The following is an 18,054-nucleotide window of genomic DNA, read 5'->3' as shown; positions in this document are numbered from 1 at the left end:
CAGCCCTCAGTCCTCCTTGGTCATCCTTCTTCCCATGCTCAGCCCTCAGTCATTCTCTCCTTTGGGGGAAAAGTAGGATTGGGACTCTTTCAAATTAGAGGAAGTTCAGTGCCACCAAATGTCAACACTGGTAGATAAAATGTATCTTGGGCTTTGATATCAAAGGTTTCTCTATTCCTTACGCTTGTAATAAAAATGCTTAGGTCTCGTCGAGTTTGTTTCAGTTTGGCAGCTGTAAACCTAGAGGAAGACATCAGGTGTATGATGATGCTCTGCAGAGCGGTGGCCCCTCACCCTCCACACCCTCCACACCCCCGCAGATCATCAATCCATAGAGATAGAAGTAGCTCCTCTCACCTGGAAGACTTTATGCTAAGTGAAGTAAACCAGACACAAAGGGACAAATATTGTGTGCATCCACTTCTGTGGGGTCCCTGGAGTCCTCAAATTCGTAGAGGCAGAAAGTAGAATGTTGGTTCCCAGGGGAGAGGGGAATAAAGGGTGAGTGTTTCATAAGTACAGAGGTTCAGTTTGAGATGATGAGAAAGTTCTGGAGATGTGGGTGGTGGTGATATTTGCACAACACTGTGGATGTACTTAATGCCACTGAACTGGACCCTTACACGTTATTAAATGGTAAATTTTACGTCGTATGTCTTCTACAAAGATTTTTTTTTTTAAGTGGTCTATCTCTGGATGGGAGCTCGGATGACGTAGGACTGGAGATGTCTTGGCCCCAAAGAAAACATAGTCCAGATATGATGTGCCACCTATCAGAGCCCCTAGAGGTGGTTTCCTTGGCCTGCACATGCTCAGAATCATTGGCTGGTTATAGTTCCAGTAATTAACAGAGCTATAAGGAGATGGTGGTGGTGACAGTGGGAACTACCACTTTTGAGTATAAACTACCAGTCGGCCAGCCTTCAGAGGTTTGCTTTAGAATTGAGTTTGGGAGTGTTCCTTCCTCTGCAATTTTTCAGAATAGTTTCAGAAGGAGAGGGGTTAACTCGTCTCTAAATGTTTGATGGAATTCACCTGTGAAGCCACCTGGTCCTGGTCTTTTGTTTGTTGGGAGTTTTTAAATCACAGTTTCAATTTCAGTACTTGTGATTGGTCTGTTCATATTGTCTATTTCTTCCTGGTTCAGTCTTGGGAGATTGTACCTTTCTAAGAATTTGTCCATTTCTTCCAGGTTGTCCATTTTATTGGCATAGAGTTGCTTGTACTATTGTCTCTTAGGACCCTTTGTATTTCTGTGGTGTCCACTGTTTACTTCTTTTTCGTTTCTAATTTTATTGATTTGAGCCCTCTCCCTTTTTTTTCTTGATGAGTCTGGCTAAAAGTTTATCAGTTTTGTTTACTTTGAGATTTGCTTTAATTTTTGCCCTACAAGATAAGTTTTAAATGTCAACATAATAAATCAGGATCTTAAAGAGGTTAAGTGAAATGCAAGTTAACCAGCTTCTACGTGACAAAACTGGGGCTTGAACTCAAGTGACTGATGCCAAAGGCTTTGCTATTGTCATTCTTGAGAGTGGAAAGGGGGCGGGGAGTAGATGGGAGAAACCTGAACTGGGCTTGACTACTGGGTGTATGGGGAGAGGTGTCACCTGGGAGAGTTACAGCAGTAGCAGAAATTGGGAGGGTAGACTGAGGAGATGGTTTCAAGGTATGTTGGCAAGTTCATTCAGTTTAGGAAAGTTGAGCACAAGTACCAGGAGGACAACCAAGAGAAAAAGTCTAGCCAGTTTCCATCAGTTAGACGTATATCAGCCTCACTCAGCTCACCTGTGCTGTCAGGGATAGGAAAAGAAATCTTGGAATCGTTTGCATAATGGGGAGGGTTGGAAGTAGAGCAGCAAGTGAGATAGAAGGAGAACAAAATGGAAAGAGTGGGAGGGAAGGATGGAGAAGGCGGAAAGGAAGGAGAGAAGAGGAATAAAGGAGGTGAATGACGGAACCACATTTAGGGAAAGGAAGAAATAAGAGGACTTAATGAAGGTAACCCTCAAAAACTGTAATCAGAAAGGTAAGGCAATGAAGGTGATGTTTTCCAGAAAAATGCTTATGTTTTGCTTCATAGAAGTGAAAGGGGAAGGGCTTCCCTGGGGGCGCAGTGGTTGAGAGTCCGCCTGCCGATGCAGGGGACATGGGTTTGTGCCCCGGTCCAGGAAGATCCCACATGCCGCGGAGCGGCTGGGCCCGTGAGCCACAACTACTGAGCCTGCGCGTCTGGAGCCTGTGCTCTGCAACGGAAGAGGCCACAACAGTGAGAGGTCCGCGTACCACAAAAAAAAAAAAAAAGGAAGAAAGAAAAAAAAAGAAGTGAAAGGGGAAAGGCACTGAGAAAAAAATTTGATTTCTCATTAAAAAGTTCTAAGTGGAAATTTGACAGTATATGGATTTTTTTGTATCCTGCTTCTAACAAACTGGAGAGTCAGAGAACCAGAGAGCATGGGGGATCGGGGGAGGAGAGAGAAAGTAAATGGGAAGTTTAAAAAAATTGGGAAAATATTTGATGGATATTAAGAAATAATTATTCATATTTTCAGGTGTGATAATGATCTTATATCTATATTTTTAAGTACTTACTTTTTAGACAAAGATACCAAAATATTTACAGATTAAAATATATAATTTGCTTCCACATAATTCAGGAAATGTAGGGGAAGAAGTAGTTTGGGGTATAAATCAAACAAGACTGGCGTATAAATGAAACAAATGCGGGCTGATAATTGTCAAAGCTGGTTAATGGGTTTGTGGGTTCACTACACTTTTCTATTTACTTTTGTGTATGTTTGAAATTTTTCGTAATAAATGGTTTAAAGTTTTATCAACGATTAAAACCCCGGGGAGGGACTTCCCTGGTGGTCCAGTGGTTAAGACTCTGTGCTTCAAATGCAGGGAATGCGGGTTCGATCCCTGGTCGGGGAGTTAGAATCCCACATGCTGCATGGCATGGCCAAAAAATTAAATAATTAATTAATTAAAAAAATAAAACACCAGGGAATATAAGAAAGAGGTTTATACTAATCTTTGTCCCAAGCAAGCCTACACAGCATAATATTCTGAAATTTATAGCAAACTGGCCTGAACAAGTATTCATTTTATTTTAGAATATGAGCTGCATTATTTAATAATGTTGTTTAAATTATTCAGTGCCAGAGCAGATTCTAAAAATAAACGTAGAGCTCATTAATTTTAAGTAACTCTAAATTAAAACAGTAATGAGTTGCCATTTTGCACTTTTTCAAACCAGCAAATCTAAAAGAAAATGGTAAAACAATGCTAGCCAGGCTAGGGGGCCGAGAGCATATTTTATTGCTTGTGGTACGGTAAGTTATTCAAATCCTTTTTGAGATAACTTTTAAAATAACTCTTAGTGTAATATATATTCACTATTGAAATATGAGAGTGTATAAAAAAGTGAAGAGTATTTTTTTTTTTTTGGCTGCACAGCATGTGGAATCTTAGTTCCCCGGCCAGGGATCGAACCCGCGCCCCCTGCAGTGGAAGGCACAGTTTTAACCACTGGACCACCAGGGAAGTCCCAAGTATTTTAAAAGACAATTAACTCACAGATTCTGTATCCTTCTAGACTTAAAATATGCACGAACGTGTTTGGTTTTAAAATAATTATTTTAAAATAATTATGTGAGCGTATACTTCGGGCATGCTCTTTTATTTTATTTATCATGGACTTTTTCATAACGTTTAATATTCAATAAGATTTTTCTTTTTAATACTGGCATATCATTTCTCCACCTCATTGACATCCCTCTATTGGACTTTTAACTTGCTTCCAAATTTTTGCTATTAAAAATATAATTTGTGGGCTTCCCTAGTGGTGCAGTGGTTGAGAGTCCGCCTGCCGATGCAGGGGACACGGGTTCGTGCCCTGATCCGGGAAGATCCCACATGCCGCGGAGCGGCTGGGCCCGTGAGCCATGGCCGCCGGGGCTGCGCGTCCGGAGCCTGTGCTCCGCAACGGGAGAGGCCACAACAGTGAGAGGCCCGTGTATCGCAAAAAAAAAAAAAAAAATATATATATATATATATATATATATATATATATAATTTGTACACACATTTATTAATTTCTCTAATTATCTCCCCAGGCTAAATACATGGGAGTGGAACTCCTAAACCAAAATATATAACTATTTTTAAGAACTCTTGATCCATATGGCCCCATTCCTGTCCTGAACATTTGTGCCAATCCATTCCCAGAGGTAGTGTGTTAGGGCAGCACTTCTCAAGCCTGAATGTGCCCAGTGAACCACCTGGGGCTCGTGGTGAAGTGCAGATTCTGATTTGATAGGTGTGGGGAGGGGCCTGAGATTCTGCATTTCTCCCATAAGCTCCAGATGCTGTCTGATGCTGCTGGTCCAAAGACCACACTTAGAATAGCAAGGTATTAAAAAGCGCTTTTTTCTTAACATTTTTATTCAATTATTTTTCTGCTACTTCACTGACACAGTGTTATTATTCATTTCTTTGTCGATTTGATGAATACAAAGCTATGTACATAGTTATTTTATTTGCATTTCTTGGAACACTAATGATGGTACACATATGTTATTGGCCATCTTTCTTTAATTTTATCTTTTGTTTGTGAAGGATTGGATCATGTCCATTACCCAGTTTTATACTGGGTGTCAGTCTTTTTCTTTTGATACATTGAGCTTACGAACACTTTATTACTTGCCCTGCAATTATTGTTTTAATGAGATGGCTGTTTGCATTTGCATTTTCTTCCAGTATTTTCGACTTATAGTTTTCAATTTTTGTGGTCAGTATTTTTATTATTACTTTCTTTGCTTTGAGGCTTAAAAGATCTTTCCCTGCAAAGTATCAGAAGAATATTTCCCTATAGATTTCTGGCTGTTTTATGGAATTACTGACATTTAGGTATTTAATATATTTCCCATTTTAATTACAAAAGTAATATGCTGATGTGGGCTATTTTGGAAATACAGATAAGGAGAACGATTGTTAACATTTTAGCATATTTTTATCTAGACATTTTCATCTTGCAAGCATAGGTTTAAGTATATATATATATATATATATATATATACACACACACATATACACACACATGTTTATATAATTCTTATAGAAATAGAATCAAGCAATTCAAACATTTCTCACTTAATCATATACCATAAATAATTACTCATTATTCTATATCAACAAATAGCATCAGTTTTAATGGATCTAAAGTGTTCTATCATGTCTATCATATTTTTACATATCTGTGATTTATGAACACATGGAATTATTTCAACCCTGCAATTTTATATAATATATATATATATTATATACAATTGCAGCGTTGAAATAATTCCGTGTGAATCAACGTAATAATAATAGCAAACACACTGCACTAACAATTTGTGAGGCACTACTCCAGGCCCTTTACAAATTTTAGGCCATTTTAATCCTCACAAAAATGTATAAGGGAGGTACTGTCAGACCCATTTTACAGAAAGATCACTGAGCTGGGAAGAGGCAGGGCCAGGATTTGAATGATGGTCTCATCTCCGCACACACTTCTCTCAGTATATGACTGTTACCAAGCCAGTCAGTAAAATTAGGACATCGATGGTGATGCAGAACTGCAAGGCTGAGAACCTGGTCCTGAGACCAGTAGCATCTGCATCCTCTGGGAACTTGCTAGAAACCCAGATTCTCAGCCCCCAACTCAGACCTGCTGAACCAGGAACCCCGGGCTGGGGCCCAGCTGTGCTGTAACGCTCTTGCCAGTGGTGGTAAAGAGGTGGTGGACAGGGCACTCAACTAGGATGCAGAGGTCCTGGGGCGTCAGCCTGCTTTGATATTGTGGGTTGAGGGTTGATGTCCAAACCCAGGCAGGTATCAGTTTTCTCACCTGTAAAGTGGGGACAAGGACCCAGATGGGGGTTGGAGAGCAGTAGACCAGATAACCGCCGTGGTTCATTTGAGCTAGACATTTCTATAATCTGGACCCATGAAAACATGGTGTATGCCAATATTTTCAAATCAGTAAAATTGTGCAAAACCGTTGAACATCTGGTGTAGGGGAGGAAATCGGAAACAAGGAAGGGGACATTATAAAATCCCATTCGTGATGTCTTAAAGTTTCTGTAACAATAAATACATTTTTAAAAGATTGTCATTAAGCAGCACTAACGACGGCCTGGTTTCTTTAGGTCTCTGAGTTAAGACAGCAGCTTCGAATACGAGGTTTGCCGGTGTCCGGCACCAAGACGGCCCTCATGGACCGGCTTCGGCCCTTCCAGGACTGTTCTGGGAACCCTGTGCCCAACTTCGGTGACATAACGACTGTCACTTTTCCTGTGACACCCAGCAACGCGCTGCCCAATTACCAGTCCTCCCCGTCCACCGGCGCCTTGTCCAACGGCTTCTACCACTTCGGCAGCACGAGCTCCAGCCCCCCAATCTCGCCCGCCTCTTCGGACCTGTCGGTGGCGGGGTCCCTGCCAGACACCTTCAACGATGCCTCCCCGTCCTTTGGCCTGCATCCGTCCCCAGTCCACGCGTGCCCCGAGGAAAGCCTCATGGGCAGTCTAAATGGGGGTTCCATCCCTCCCGAGCTGGACGGACTGGACTCCGAGAAGGACAAGATGCTGGTGGAGAAGCAGAAGGTGATCAATGAGCTCACCTGGAAACTCCAGCAAGAACAGAGGCAGGTGGAGGAGCTGAGGCTGCAGCTGCAGAAGCACAAGAGGAGCAACTGTCCCGAGAAGAAGCTGCTGCCTTTCCCGGCTGCCCCCATCAAGCAAGAAGACGCCACCTCCAGCTGTCCGTTCGCGTCCCCGCAAATAGCTGTGAAAAGACAGAGCGCCTGCTCGGAGGGCCAGCCGCCGGCTCGTGAAGATGCTCAGCTCCTGCCCCTCGGGAACGCTCACTGTGCGGAGCCCTCGGGTCAAACCAGCGTACTTTCTTCCACATTCCTCAGCCCGCAGTGCTCCCCGCAGCATTCGCCCCTCGGGGCTGTGAAAAGCCCGCAGCACATCAGTTTGCCCCCCTCGCCAAACAACCATTACTTCCTACCCGCATCTTCGGGCGCCCAAGGAGAAGAGCACAGGGTCTCCTCACCTGTCGGCAGCCAGGTGCGTACTGCACAGGTAAGAACTCCTGGCCCCATGCCTGGTGAACCCGTCTTCCTGGAAGCGGGACGTGGACGTGCAGCTGCTACAGAGCTGACGTTGGAACTATTCACGGGGAGGGTTCACCACAAGCTCAGTAGCAACCTCCAGGCGCCACGAAGCACAAGCCTTTACAGTAGAACGAACTCGCTTCCGAGACCAGCGTGGCTTGTTCGGGAAAGGGCTAGATCCTGAATGGTTTTGGCTTTATGGGATGTCCAGTCTCTGTCACAGCTCCTCAGCCCCACGCCTGGATCACGAAAGCAGCCATAGACAACTGGTAAACGAATGCACGTGGCTGTGTTCCAGTGACACTTTATTTACAGAAACAAGCCAGGGGCTGGATTTGGCTCGTGGGGCTGTTCCCAGGACCCCTTGGTATCAAGCCTTACCATAGGCCAAACCAACTCATCAGGAGGGCCAAAGAGGGAGTTACCATGGCCATGTCATGGTCTGCACGGTGCAGATCTTTACCTACGGTGTGCCAGGCTCTGTTCTAGTCTCTGGGGATTAGTGCTGAGCTGGCCAGACAAAATCCCTATTCTCATGGGGAGACAGATAGTAAACAAAAGGTATAAGTAAGTGTTTAACACATTAGAAGATGATACACTTTACAGAAAAAAGGCAGAGAAGGGAGATTAGGAGTTTGGAAGTTTACAAGTTTAAAGGGAAGGGCCCGGGACATTTGAAGGAGGTAAAGGAGAAAACCTTGTAAATACTTGAGGCAAAGGCATTGCAGGTGAAGGAGGAGCAGCAAGTGCAAGGGCCCTGTGGTAGGAGCACGTGTGGAATGTTCAAGGACCAGAAAGAAACCAGTGTGTTTGGTGCAGAGCAAGAGTAGGGATGGCTTAGAACAGTGACCCGTTCAAAGACTAGACCAAGGTGACCATCCAGGACTTTCCTTTTATCCATGAAAACAAAGAATTATTAGGAAAGTCTCTTTGAGAAAGACAGTTACGTCATCAAAAGGTTCTGGAATCCATGTTATTAGAAAGGGAATAGGAAAAACACATTAATTGGATGCCTGCCATGTACCAGGTAATAAGAGGCACGTACATGAGTCATCTCATTAATTGTCACAACAACCTTACGAGTTCCAATTTACCACTCTTTGCTATTAAGGAAAATACGGCCCAGGGAGGTGAAGCCAGTTGCCCAGCGTTACAGGAACCTAGGTTTATCAGATTCTAAAATGCCTGCCCTTTTCCCACTGAATATTCTCTACCCTGGGAGTATGAGGAGTGGCCATAGGTAAGGCGAATACATTTTTATGAACCCACTAGAACAACACATTCACGTGAATGATGCTCAGACCTCAGTCAGCACTCTGGGAGGAGCTGAAACTCACATGGATTATCATCCTCATTGACAACAGGTATTGAGCGCCTCATGTCCTAGGCAACAAAGGTAAAAATAGCTCTTGAAATATACAGCTGTGGACCAGAAGGGGCTCAATTGAAGGATATCGATACTATCAAGAAGAACTACCATTTGTACAGTCATTGATGGTTTACAAAGCACTCTTTGTAAAGACATGAATGATTCCATAATAAAAAAAATTAAAAGATAAAGAGCAATATAGGATAACATCACTGATGGGCACTTTTGACGTTAAGTGTTGCACAGAGCATGGCAGTGGGTGTTGATCATGAAGTGCTAGAAAAGTCTGGAAGGCTTTGCGAAGGGGTTGAACTTGAGAAGTGGAGTTGGAGAAGGAGAGTCGGGAAAAGATCATTCCATGTGAAGAAACACAGGGAGGGAGTATGTCCAGGGCCCGGAGGGTTTAGTAGAATTTAAGCTCGCAGAGGGAAATCATACTCGACTGTGGAGCGTCTTGAAGACTTATCCTGGTTAGATGTGGAGACCCTACGATGTAGATGTGTGGAAACCATGGAAAGTTTGTGAACAGGAAATGATACATCCAAAGCCAGATCTGAGACTTTGGTGATGGAATTCAGGGAGGTTTGGAAAGATGAGATACCAGGGCAGGGACTAGTTGTCTCAGCAAAGGTTACCCTCAAATATGCTGCTGGTGGCCATTTAATTTGTCCTTCTTCCTTTCTACAGAACTCAGGGGTACGTGAGGGCCATCCTTCAAGCTTCTCTCCCCAGCCTTCCAGCCTTCACCCCTCTTTCTCTGGAGCCCAGGCAGACAGCAGTCATGGTGCCGGGGGCAACTCTTGTCCCAAAAGCCCAGGTGTACAGCAAAAGGTAGGCACCTGGGAAGAGGTTTAAACTGGGGGTTGGCTTTGCCTCTTCTCTCTCTGTGGCCCCTGTTCTCCAAATGTTGAGGTTCAAAGGCAGAAAGAAATTACATTTTGGATAGAAACAAGTCCACTTGAAAAGGACAGAAATGGATGTACAGATAAAAGTGAGGGTATTCCAAGGCACTGTTTCCAGGGTTCATCCCAGAAATCATGCCGACTAACACGGCCTTGGTATGTTTGCAAAACATCATGGCAAACAGACCTGGTTCAGTGAAGTTCAAGATTGGAGTCAGGGCTCATGGGAAAAAAATGTGGAGAAAGAAGTAGTGGGTCCTCGGAAAGGACTGGAGAGATGCAGAAAGTTGGAATCACGGTGCAAAAGGGAAGAGATGATACGTGTCAGCAGGTGGGACAATCGGGGATATAAAAGATGCGGGACACAGGGAATTCAAGGAGCAGTGGGAAGATGGTAAAAAGGAGACAAACGGGCTTCCCTGGTGGCACAGTGGTTGAGAGTCCACCTGCCGATGCAGGGGACGCGGGTTCGTGCCCCGGTCCGGGAAGATCCCACATGCCGCGGAGCGGCTGGGCCCGTGAGCCATGGCCGCTGAGCCTGCGCGTCCGGAGCCTGTGCTCCGCGACGGGAGAGGCCACAACAGTGAGAGGCCCACGTACCGAGAAAAAAAAAAAAAAAAAAAAAAAGGGAGACAAACATGAGACGGCCATGACACAAAAGTGCTGCAGGCCCCAGGGCAGGGCATCCTGAGGGGACAGAGACCCTGAAAGGTCCCAGGCACTGCACAGAATGCTCTCACAATCCCCAAGGCTGGCTCATGAAGAGATACCCTGGCAACACCTGCCTGCAACTGTCTGCATATACATCCACTTAGGAATGAAACGGGGTGGGAGATAAATCACTCTGGAAACTCCTGGGTTGGTGGAGCTCTTCATGTCGGATTGGATGGACCCTTTGCTTTATTCTCTTTTCTCATCTCACTTTCTCCCAACAGACAGGGTGTACCTTAGAGGGGGGAAATGAATTTTCGAGGTTCCCATCCTGAGACACCTCCAGCTTTGAGTCCATAGTGATGTGTACCATTGTTAATATGTATCTGTGGTATATATGTAACACAAATTTAAGCCCCAGCTTTTGTTTTGCCTTAAGTCAATGTTTGCAGAATTTAGCCTGTAGTTTCTAAAACAGAAGCTGTACCATTTCCGACGCACGGATTGATTGTCTTTCTCTGCGTTTTACTCACCCAGATGGCTGGTTTACACTCTTCTGATAAGTCAGGGCCAAAGTTTTCACTTCCATCCCCAACTTTTTCTAAGTCAACTTCAGCAGTTTCAGAGATAAGCCAGCCTCCATCCTATGAAGATGCAGTAAAGCAGGTAAGCACGTGATTTGGTCTTTACGGAAGAGTAGTCTGACTCAGTGGACGTGGTTTTACATGATGCGGCCTCACGCGTGGAGATTCTGTTGTTGAGCGTGTCTGTCACCTCCCTGCTGGAATGAGCAAAATGTCTAGATGCTCACTGTGGGGATGTGTTGTGTGTGTACAGATGCTGCCTGAGGCAGAGAGAGAAGAGGTTGGCTGGACGCCCAGATCCCTGGGCTTGGTGCCAGCTGCCTCCCCCACTACCGTGGGGCAAGTATTCAACTTCTCTTACATAAAATGGGGACGATCTCTACTGCATAAGGATTTCAGATGATGTAGCGTTTATCACATTGTGCAGACATGGGATAGGTACCCAAATATATGAGAGTAATTGCTGGGCCAGTCGCTTCTAAGTTTCTTCCTAGCTTCAAAATTCAGTGATCCTAGTAAAATATGAATGGTTGTAGAAGCTGGGTAATTGTGGAGGTTTGTTGTAGCCTCCACTTCCATTTACGTTTGGAAAATTTTCAAATAATAAGTAAAAAAAAAAAAAAAAAAGAAAGAAAAAACCAGCAATGCGTGATCTTATATTTCAAATGGTCTGAATGTGGATAAAGTATCACGTGGCCCTCCGTGTGTGCTCAACCCAGAAAATACCATCTCCATCAGTTACTGCACCCTGGTATCCTGCAGAGCAAAGTCAGCCTGCAGTTAGATTTCATTTAGATGAGAGAGTGTTTTAAATATCGGGAAATTTTATGCAAAACGTAGGCTTTCCCATTTCTGAAAAAAAATCAGAGAACTGGCAACCCTGGAGGCACATCTCTGCCAGACAACCATTGCCTGAAACAAAGTATTGTCGCCTCCTTGGACCAGAACATGTGTTCTAGCCTCTACCCCTCTCTCTCTTGCTCTGTGTTTGGCTCATTTACATTACCTGCCAGACCTTGTAGGCATTTAATGCAAATGATTCGTTCTCTAAGCAGTGCTCTCACCCACGTTGATCATTGATGCCTGTGTTTATTGGGACCCAGCTCTCAGAAGAGTGAGATCAAATTATGCCTCTGTTCTCCCCATTCCTGTCCCCTGGTATCTGTAAACATCAACACATCCTTCTTGGTTTCAAAAGAAAAAAAAAAAAAAGGCCAGGCAAAGTGGACTTCCATAAACGGACTCTGCTTCACAGCTCAGATGAGCCGGAGGGGAAGGTGTAGTCCCTACAAACGTTGATAGATTCCACAAGCTATCACAATGAGGAACCAGAGAAATGTGAACCACGTTCTTGGGTCAAATCCTCAGCAACCAAGTGGGAGGCAGAGCTGAGTCACCTCATTTCTTATTTTGTTTATTTGGGTTCTGTCTCTTTTCTTCTTGGTGAGTCTGGCCAGAGGTTTGTCAATTTTGTTTACCCTTCCAAAGAACCAGCCTTTGGTTTTATTGATTTTTTTCCTATTCTTTAATTCTTCCTTCCATCTGCTGACTTTAGGTTTTGTTTGTTCTTTTTCCAGTTCTTTTAGGTGGTAAGTTGAGAATTTTCTTTTTTTTTTGAGGAAGGCATGTATCACTATAAATTTCCCTCTAAGAACTGCTTTTGCGGCATCCCATAGGTTTTGTACGGTTGTGTTTTCACTGTCAATTGTCTCTGGGTATTTTTAAATGTCCTCTTCGATTTCATCGTTGACCCACTGGTTTTTTAGTAGCGTGTAGTTTAGTCTCCATGTAAGCATTTTTTTCTCATTTCTTTTTCTGTGGTTGATTTCTAGTTTCATGCCATTGTGATCAGAAGAGATGCTTGAACTAACTTCTGTCCTCTTAAATTTGTTGAGGCTTGTTTTGTGTCCTACCCAAGTCACTTCAAAGTGATAAAAAATGGCCATACTATATATGTGTTAAGGTGCCCATCTCCTGGGATGGAAACTTCTCAAACAACTGAATTCACTCTGAAGAACTCTGGGCTGGGGAGCATTCTGCCTCCTTTTCCCCTTCTTTTGTTGTAATAGATTGTTTTGTTCAGTAGTTTTCCTGTCCAGAATTCATACTGAGCTTTAATCACACATGGTTCAAAAACCTTTAGTCAGTTACACCCATATTCATAGCCACATTATTCACAAAGGCCAAAAGGCGGAAGCAACCTAAGTTGGTTGAATGGATGAATGCATAAACCATTGATGGATGTATGGATAAACCAAATACATATTCTGTACGTGCAGTGACTATTACTCAGCGTTCACAAGGAAGGAGACTCTGACATATGATACATACAGCATGGATGCACCTCGAAGACATTATGCTAAGTGAAATAATCTAGCTGTAAAGGGAAAAATGCTGTATCAATCCACTTATCCGAGGTACTCAGAGTTGTCAAATTCAGAGGGACAGGGCTTCCCTGGTGGCGCAGTGGTTGAGAGTCCGCCTGCCGATGCAGGGGACACGGGTTCGTGCCCCGGTCCAGGAAGATCCCACATGCCGCGGAGCGGCTGGGCCCGTGAGCCATGGCCGCTGAGCCTGCGCTTCCGGAGCCTGTGCTCCACAGCGGGAGAGGCCACAACAGTGAGAGGCCCGCGTACCAAAAAAAAAAAAAAAAAAAAAAAATTCAGAGGGACAGAAAATAGAACGGTGGGTGCCAGGGGCTGGGGGAGGATGCAATGGAGAGTTAGTGTTTAATGGGGACAGAGTTTCAGTTTTGCAAGATGAAAAAAGTTCTGGAGCTGCACAGTGGTGACGGTGGTACAACAATGTGAATGAACTTAATGCACTTGAACTGCACACTCTGAAATGGTTGAGATGGTAAATTTTGTGTTGTGTGTATTTTACCACAATTAAAAAAAAACAAACCCTAGCCAAACCTACTTCAAAAGCCTTTTGTGCTGCTTCTAATGATTTCCTACAGAAGCGGTTGCCATTTTTTAACTTCTCTGTTCTCCTTTGGTTACTTTGCAATAGCAAATGACCCAGAGTCAGCAGATGGACGAACTCCTGGATGTCCTCATTGAAAGTGGAGGTAAGACATCAGGATGCCCTGCACCTGCATGTACTCTGGGGAGCAAACCTTAGGATCAAGGTCAGATGCTCATTGTAAGCTGGACCAAAAAGTCGTCTCAGGGTTGAGTGTCACTTCCTCTCAGCCTCCCGTCCACATTGGAAGCAGAGATAATGTGAATAGAAGGCATAGAGGATGATTCCTCACTGCCTCTGTCCCGTTGTCCTCAGAAAAATTTTCATCAGTCATTTTAACAGTTTTCATCTTTCAGCTCAGTCTGTGTGTCCCTAAATGTTTTCTCCTGCTACACCACTTGTCCCTACTGTTCTAATCCCAGCGTCCCCCTCTTCTTAATTATAAGAAGAAGAAAGCAGATAAGGCAGGTTTTGTGCTACCTACTCAAAATGAAATTTAATTGGTAATCTCCCACTGATGGCCCATTCATGTTCACGTGGCATTCAAGTAAAAAATGATCAGTGTGTTCTTTTTGCCTCCTTTTAAGTCATTCATTTATTTCTTTTTTAAAAAATTACATAGTATGTGCCTAAAATTTGAAACCACACAAATGAGTAGGATCAGGTAAGGAGAACGTGTGCATAGAAAGAAAAGACTCCAGATCTGAGCCCTTAAGTAACGACATTTAAAGTTTCAGGGAGAAAAGTGGCCAGGCATCATACTAGGTTCAATACTGTACCAGGCAAAGTCTCCACCTGTAGGGGGTTTGCGGTCTGGTAGGGGAGATGGGGAAAAAGCAAGTAAACAGTCAATTCTCCCATTGTAACAAGAGGGAAAAAGGAAAAGATGGGCACAGGGGTATGTATCGTTGTAAGTTTTGTAATGAAAAGATGAGCGGGTTCCTATCAGACACCCTTATATTTTTAATGAAGTATGTTGGCAAGGTCTGCAAAGAGTTGGGGTGCAAGAGGGGAGCACGGGAGGTTCCAGGAAAGAAGAACAGTGATGAATTGATCACAAGTGAATTGAGTTTTCTGGAGAAACACAGTAGGATCCCTAGGCAGTATTAAGTGCCCCTCATAGGCTTGACATCATGAAGTTAAAGAGAAACCGGGCAGCTTCATTGTGTAATTTTTCTCTTGAACGTCCAGCCGATCCAGGGCAGGCTCAGAGAAAACAGATGAGAAGATTCATCCAGATGTGGGCTTTTGCCAAGGGAGTATGGTGATGGGAGAAAAGGACAAGGGGATTGAGGATATTTATGAGAGAGTGATGACAGTGGTGGCCCAGGAGTATAGAGGGGACAAGAAGTAAAATCCAGAAGGGGCTGATGGATGGTGATAAAATAGCAGAGTTGGTAGGTTGGGGTGACCCCAGCTGGCTGAGAAGTTGTTGTCGTGGGGTCCTTATGAGGGGAGCTAGAGGAATAGGAGGAGATGGACAGAGAGTTGGCAATATTGATCGAAATCGAGCTTTCAGGGGGATGCAGTGTTTGGGGACAACAAAGTCCAGGCTGTGTCCGGCAGAATGGGAATGGCGGAATCAGCTGGGTTGGAGGGATGGAGTGTCAAGGAACGGAGAGGCCAGCTGGACAACGGGTCACTTCTGGGGATGCTGAAGGCACAGAGGATGGCAAGAGTTGAAGTGGGAGGAAAACAATGAACCGGAAGTAGAGTTTTCAGTGGATGAAGAGGAGGGGCCAGGAGACTGGGGGGTGGGGGCGGGGGCGGGGGCAAGGAGAGCAGCATGAGCCTCAAATCCACTGAGGAGGGCTTCCCTGGTGGCGCAGTGGTTGGGAGTCCGCCTGCCGATGCAGGGGACGCGGGTTCGTGCCCCGGTCCGGGAAGATCCCACATGCCGCGGAGCGGCTGGGCCCGTGAGCCATGGCCGCTGAGCCTGCGCGTCCGGAGCCTGTGCTCCGGCAACGGGAGAGGCCACAACAGTGAGAGGCCCGCGTACCGCAAAAAAAAAAAAAAGAAAAAAAAACCACTGAGGAGTTAATAAGAATGAGGGGAAGTGACAATCAGAACGTGGCAATGGGAAAGGACCTGATGACCCATTTTCTGGCTCTGCAGCAAAGGAACCCCCAGTGAGGGCGTAACGGAGGGTGCAGTGTCCTCAGGGGACAGCCAGGTGTCAGTGAAGAAGCAGGTAAAAGAACCTGCTTTGAGCATTGAATAATCACAGAGTGGAATTTCCAGCAGGAGAGGGTTTGGGTAGAGACCCAAGGGAAGAACTGAGGATATACAGAGCAGTTTGGGGATCAGACTGGGTGATGAGCAGTGACCCGAGAAGCATGGCCATCTCCTGTGTCTACACGTAAGTCATTCACTCCAGAGATTCATGCACGTGTCATGCTCGAGCGGAAGTGCTTGAACAATTCCCATTGTGTTTTACCAACAGAAATGCCAGCTGACGCCAGAGAGGATCATTCGTGTCTTCAAAAAGTCCCAAAGATACCTGGGTCTTCTCGAAGCCCCACTGCCGCCCTCCCCGCCAAGCCCCCGGCTTCCTTTGAACCAGCCTCTGCAGGAGGCCAGCTCTCCTTCGATCACTACGGCGCCGACAGCAACGAGCACCTTGAAGTCTTATTAAATTCCCAGAGCCCCTTGGGGAAGGTGGGCGACGTCGCCCTTCTGAAAATCGGGAGCGAGGAACCCCCTTTCGACGGGATGATGGATGGATTCTCCGGGAAGGCTGCGGAAGACCTCTTCAACGCGCACGAGATCCTGCCGGGCCCCCTCTCCCCCATGCAGACTCAGTATTCACCCTCTTCCGTGGACAGCAGTGGGCTGCCCTTAAGCTTCACGGAATCTCCTTGGGAAAGTATGGAGTGGCTGGACATCACGCCACCCAGCTCCACCCCGAGTTTCAGCTCCCTCTCCACCGGCGGCCCCAGCATCTTCAACATCGATTTCCTGGATGTCACGGATCTCAATTTGAATTCCCCCATGGACCTCCACTTACAGCAGTGGTAGATGCCTGATGCGGCGTGCTACGGAAGACCAGTAGGAACCCGGTGGGGGAGAGCACACAACCGTAAATACTTACATTATCCAAAAGAAGGAGGAGGGGGGTGGAGAAGGGGAAGGAGAAGCTGGAGAGAATTAAAAAGAAGCAATGGAGACTTCTGTGACAACGAACAAGAGCAAATCGGAGTCTTTTCTATGTAGATAGATAATGTAATATTTACCAGCCTTCAGTGACGGTTCATGATTTCAGCAGTGCACTCAAAAAGATGCTTTTTCAGCCAAGAATGCCAAAAAAAAAAAAAAAAATTCTTCCACTGCCTTTTCAAACACCAGTCTTTGTTCTAGCCCGTACTTTTTCTCAGGCATTGTTGGGGCATAATCTCACTTTGTAAGCTTTTCTCATGAATTTATTACACATACTGTGGAAGGGAGATGTAAGCTCTCTAGGGAGCACAGGGAAGCCAGTCCATCAGAGGTGACGGAGGACATACCCATGATGGAAGCTGCTTCCTGTCTCTCCGTCACCTGGCTTTCAAAATAGAAGTCAGGCCCAGTGTCAGGTTCTTAAGGCAGAACAGAGGGACAGGACCAATCCATTCCCAGGGGAGTGAAATGAACTCAGCGTCCCTCAGCCACAAAGCTGCCCCGTTGCAGTGGCCCCAATTCTATCCCACAACCGACCCACCTTTGGCCTCAAGAACCCCACCTAGAATTTCCCTCCTTCTCAACCAGTAGCTGAATCATTCCCACTGTCTCCGTGGTGATAAGCGTTGTGAGACAGGTGAGAACCCTAAAGCAAGAAGAAAAGCAAAACCTTCTGCCGTAGACAGTTCTCCGGCACAACCCCCTTTAGTGTCGAAGACTAGAGAGGACCGTGTAGGCAGACCAGAAGGACCTCTCTAGCCTCTGGAAGCCATATCAGAGATCATTCAGACAGGACTAGAGAACATCGTTTCACGTGTCATGGAAATAAATACCGTGGGTTACTATAACAGGAGGATTATAGAAGTCAGGCTGCTTTTCTTGTTTTCTTATTGGTGGGAGGTGGTCCACCTCTGTTTACCTTTCTCCCGCTCTGCTTTTCTTTCAAGATATCAGTCCTTTCTTGCTCCTCTGTTGGAGATCTTTCCTTTTCTGCCCCACAATCGGGAGAAGAGAACTTCTGCCTTCTAACCAGCTGTCATACCCCTAATAAAGCCATATGTTAAAAAGCTAAAAAATCGAGGTTCTCCTGGAGAACTCATTCTCCATATGCGTAATCTGCTATAAAAGGAAGTCAAAAGAATGCCCTCAGGAAGAAACCAATGACTCGGCCCATTAGTCACAAAGCTGTCTCTACCCTCATTTGATTAATAGCAATCCCTGATTTGGGTTGCTCTGGGGAAATCGGAAATCATCACATTGTAA

The 18,054-nt window shown here is 45.3% G+C and overlaps 1 protein-coding gene across 2 annotated transcripts in view; it reads left to right on the top strand.

Annotated features, from left to right (window-relative positions):
* Positions 1-17,461, top strand: part of MYOCD (myocardin) — a 91,001-nt gene extending 73,540 nt beyond the window's left edge. Inside the window, exons 10-14 of one of the 2 annotated variants that reach the window (XM_029212101.1) lie at positions 6,195-7,133; positions 9,222-9,365; positions 10,625-10,753; positions 13,684-13,741; positions 16,079-17,461. In XM_029212101.1, coding sequence (XP_029067934.1) covers positions 6,195-7,133; positions 9,222-9,365; positions 10,625-10,753; positions 13,684-13,741; positions 16,079-16,653 — 1,845 coding nt within the window. In that variant the 3' untranslated portion in view covers positions 16,654-17,461. The remainder of the gene's footprint in view (positions 1-6,194; positions 7,134-9,221; positions 9,366-10,624; positions 10,754-13,683; positions 13,742-16,078) is intronic. The other variant, XM_029212102.1, reaches the window with a different exon arrangement.
* The last annotated feature ends 593 nt before the right edge of the window (positions 17,462-18,054 follow it).

The sequence above is a fragment of the Monodon monoceros genome, unplaced genomic scaffold (assembly GCF_005190385.1).
Source record: "Monodon monoceros isolate NGI ecotype Baffin Bay Population unplaced genomic scaffold, NGI_Narwhal_1 Super_Scaffold_9, whole genome shotgun sequence".
In the NCBI taxonomy this organism is placed as follows: Eukaryota; Metazoa; Chordata; class Mammalia; order Artiodactyla; family Monodontidae; genus Monodon; species Monodon monoceros.
The sequence above is the reverse complement of the archived record's forward strand: the minus strand, read 5'-3'. Positions and strand labels throughout refer to the sequence as shown.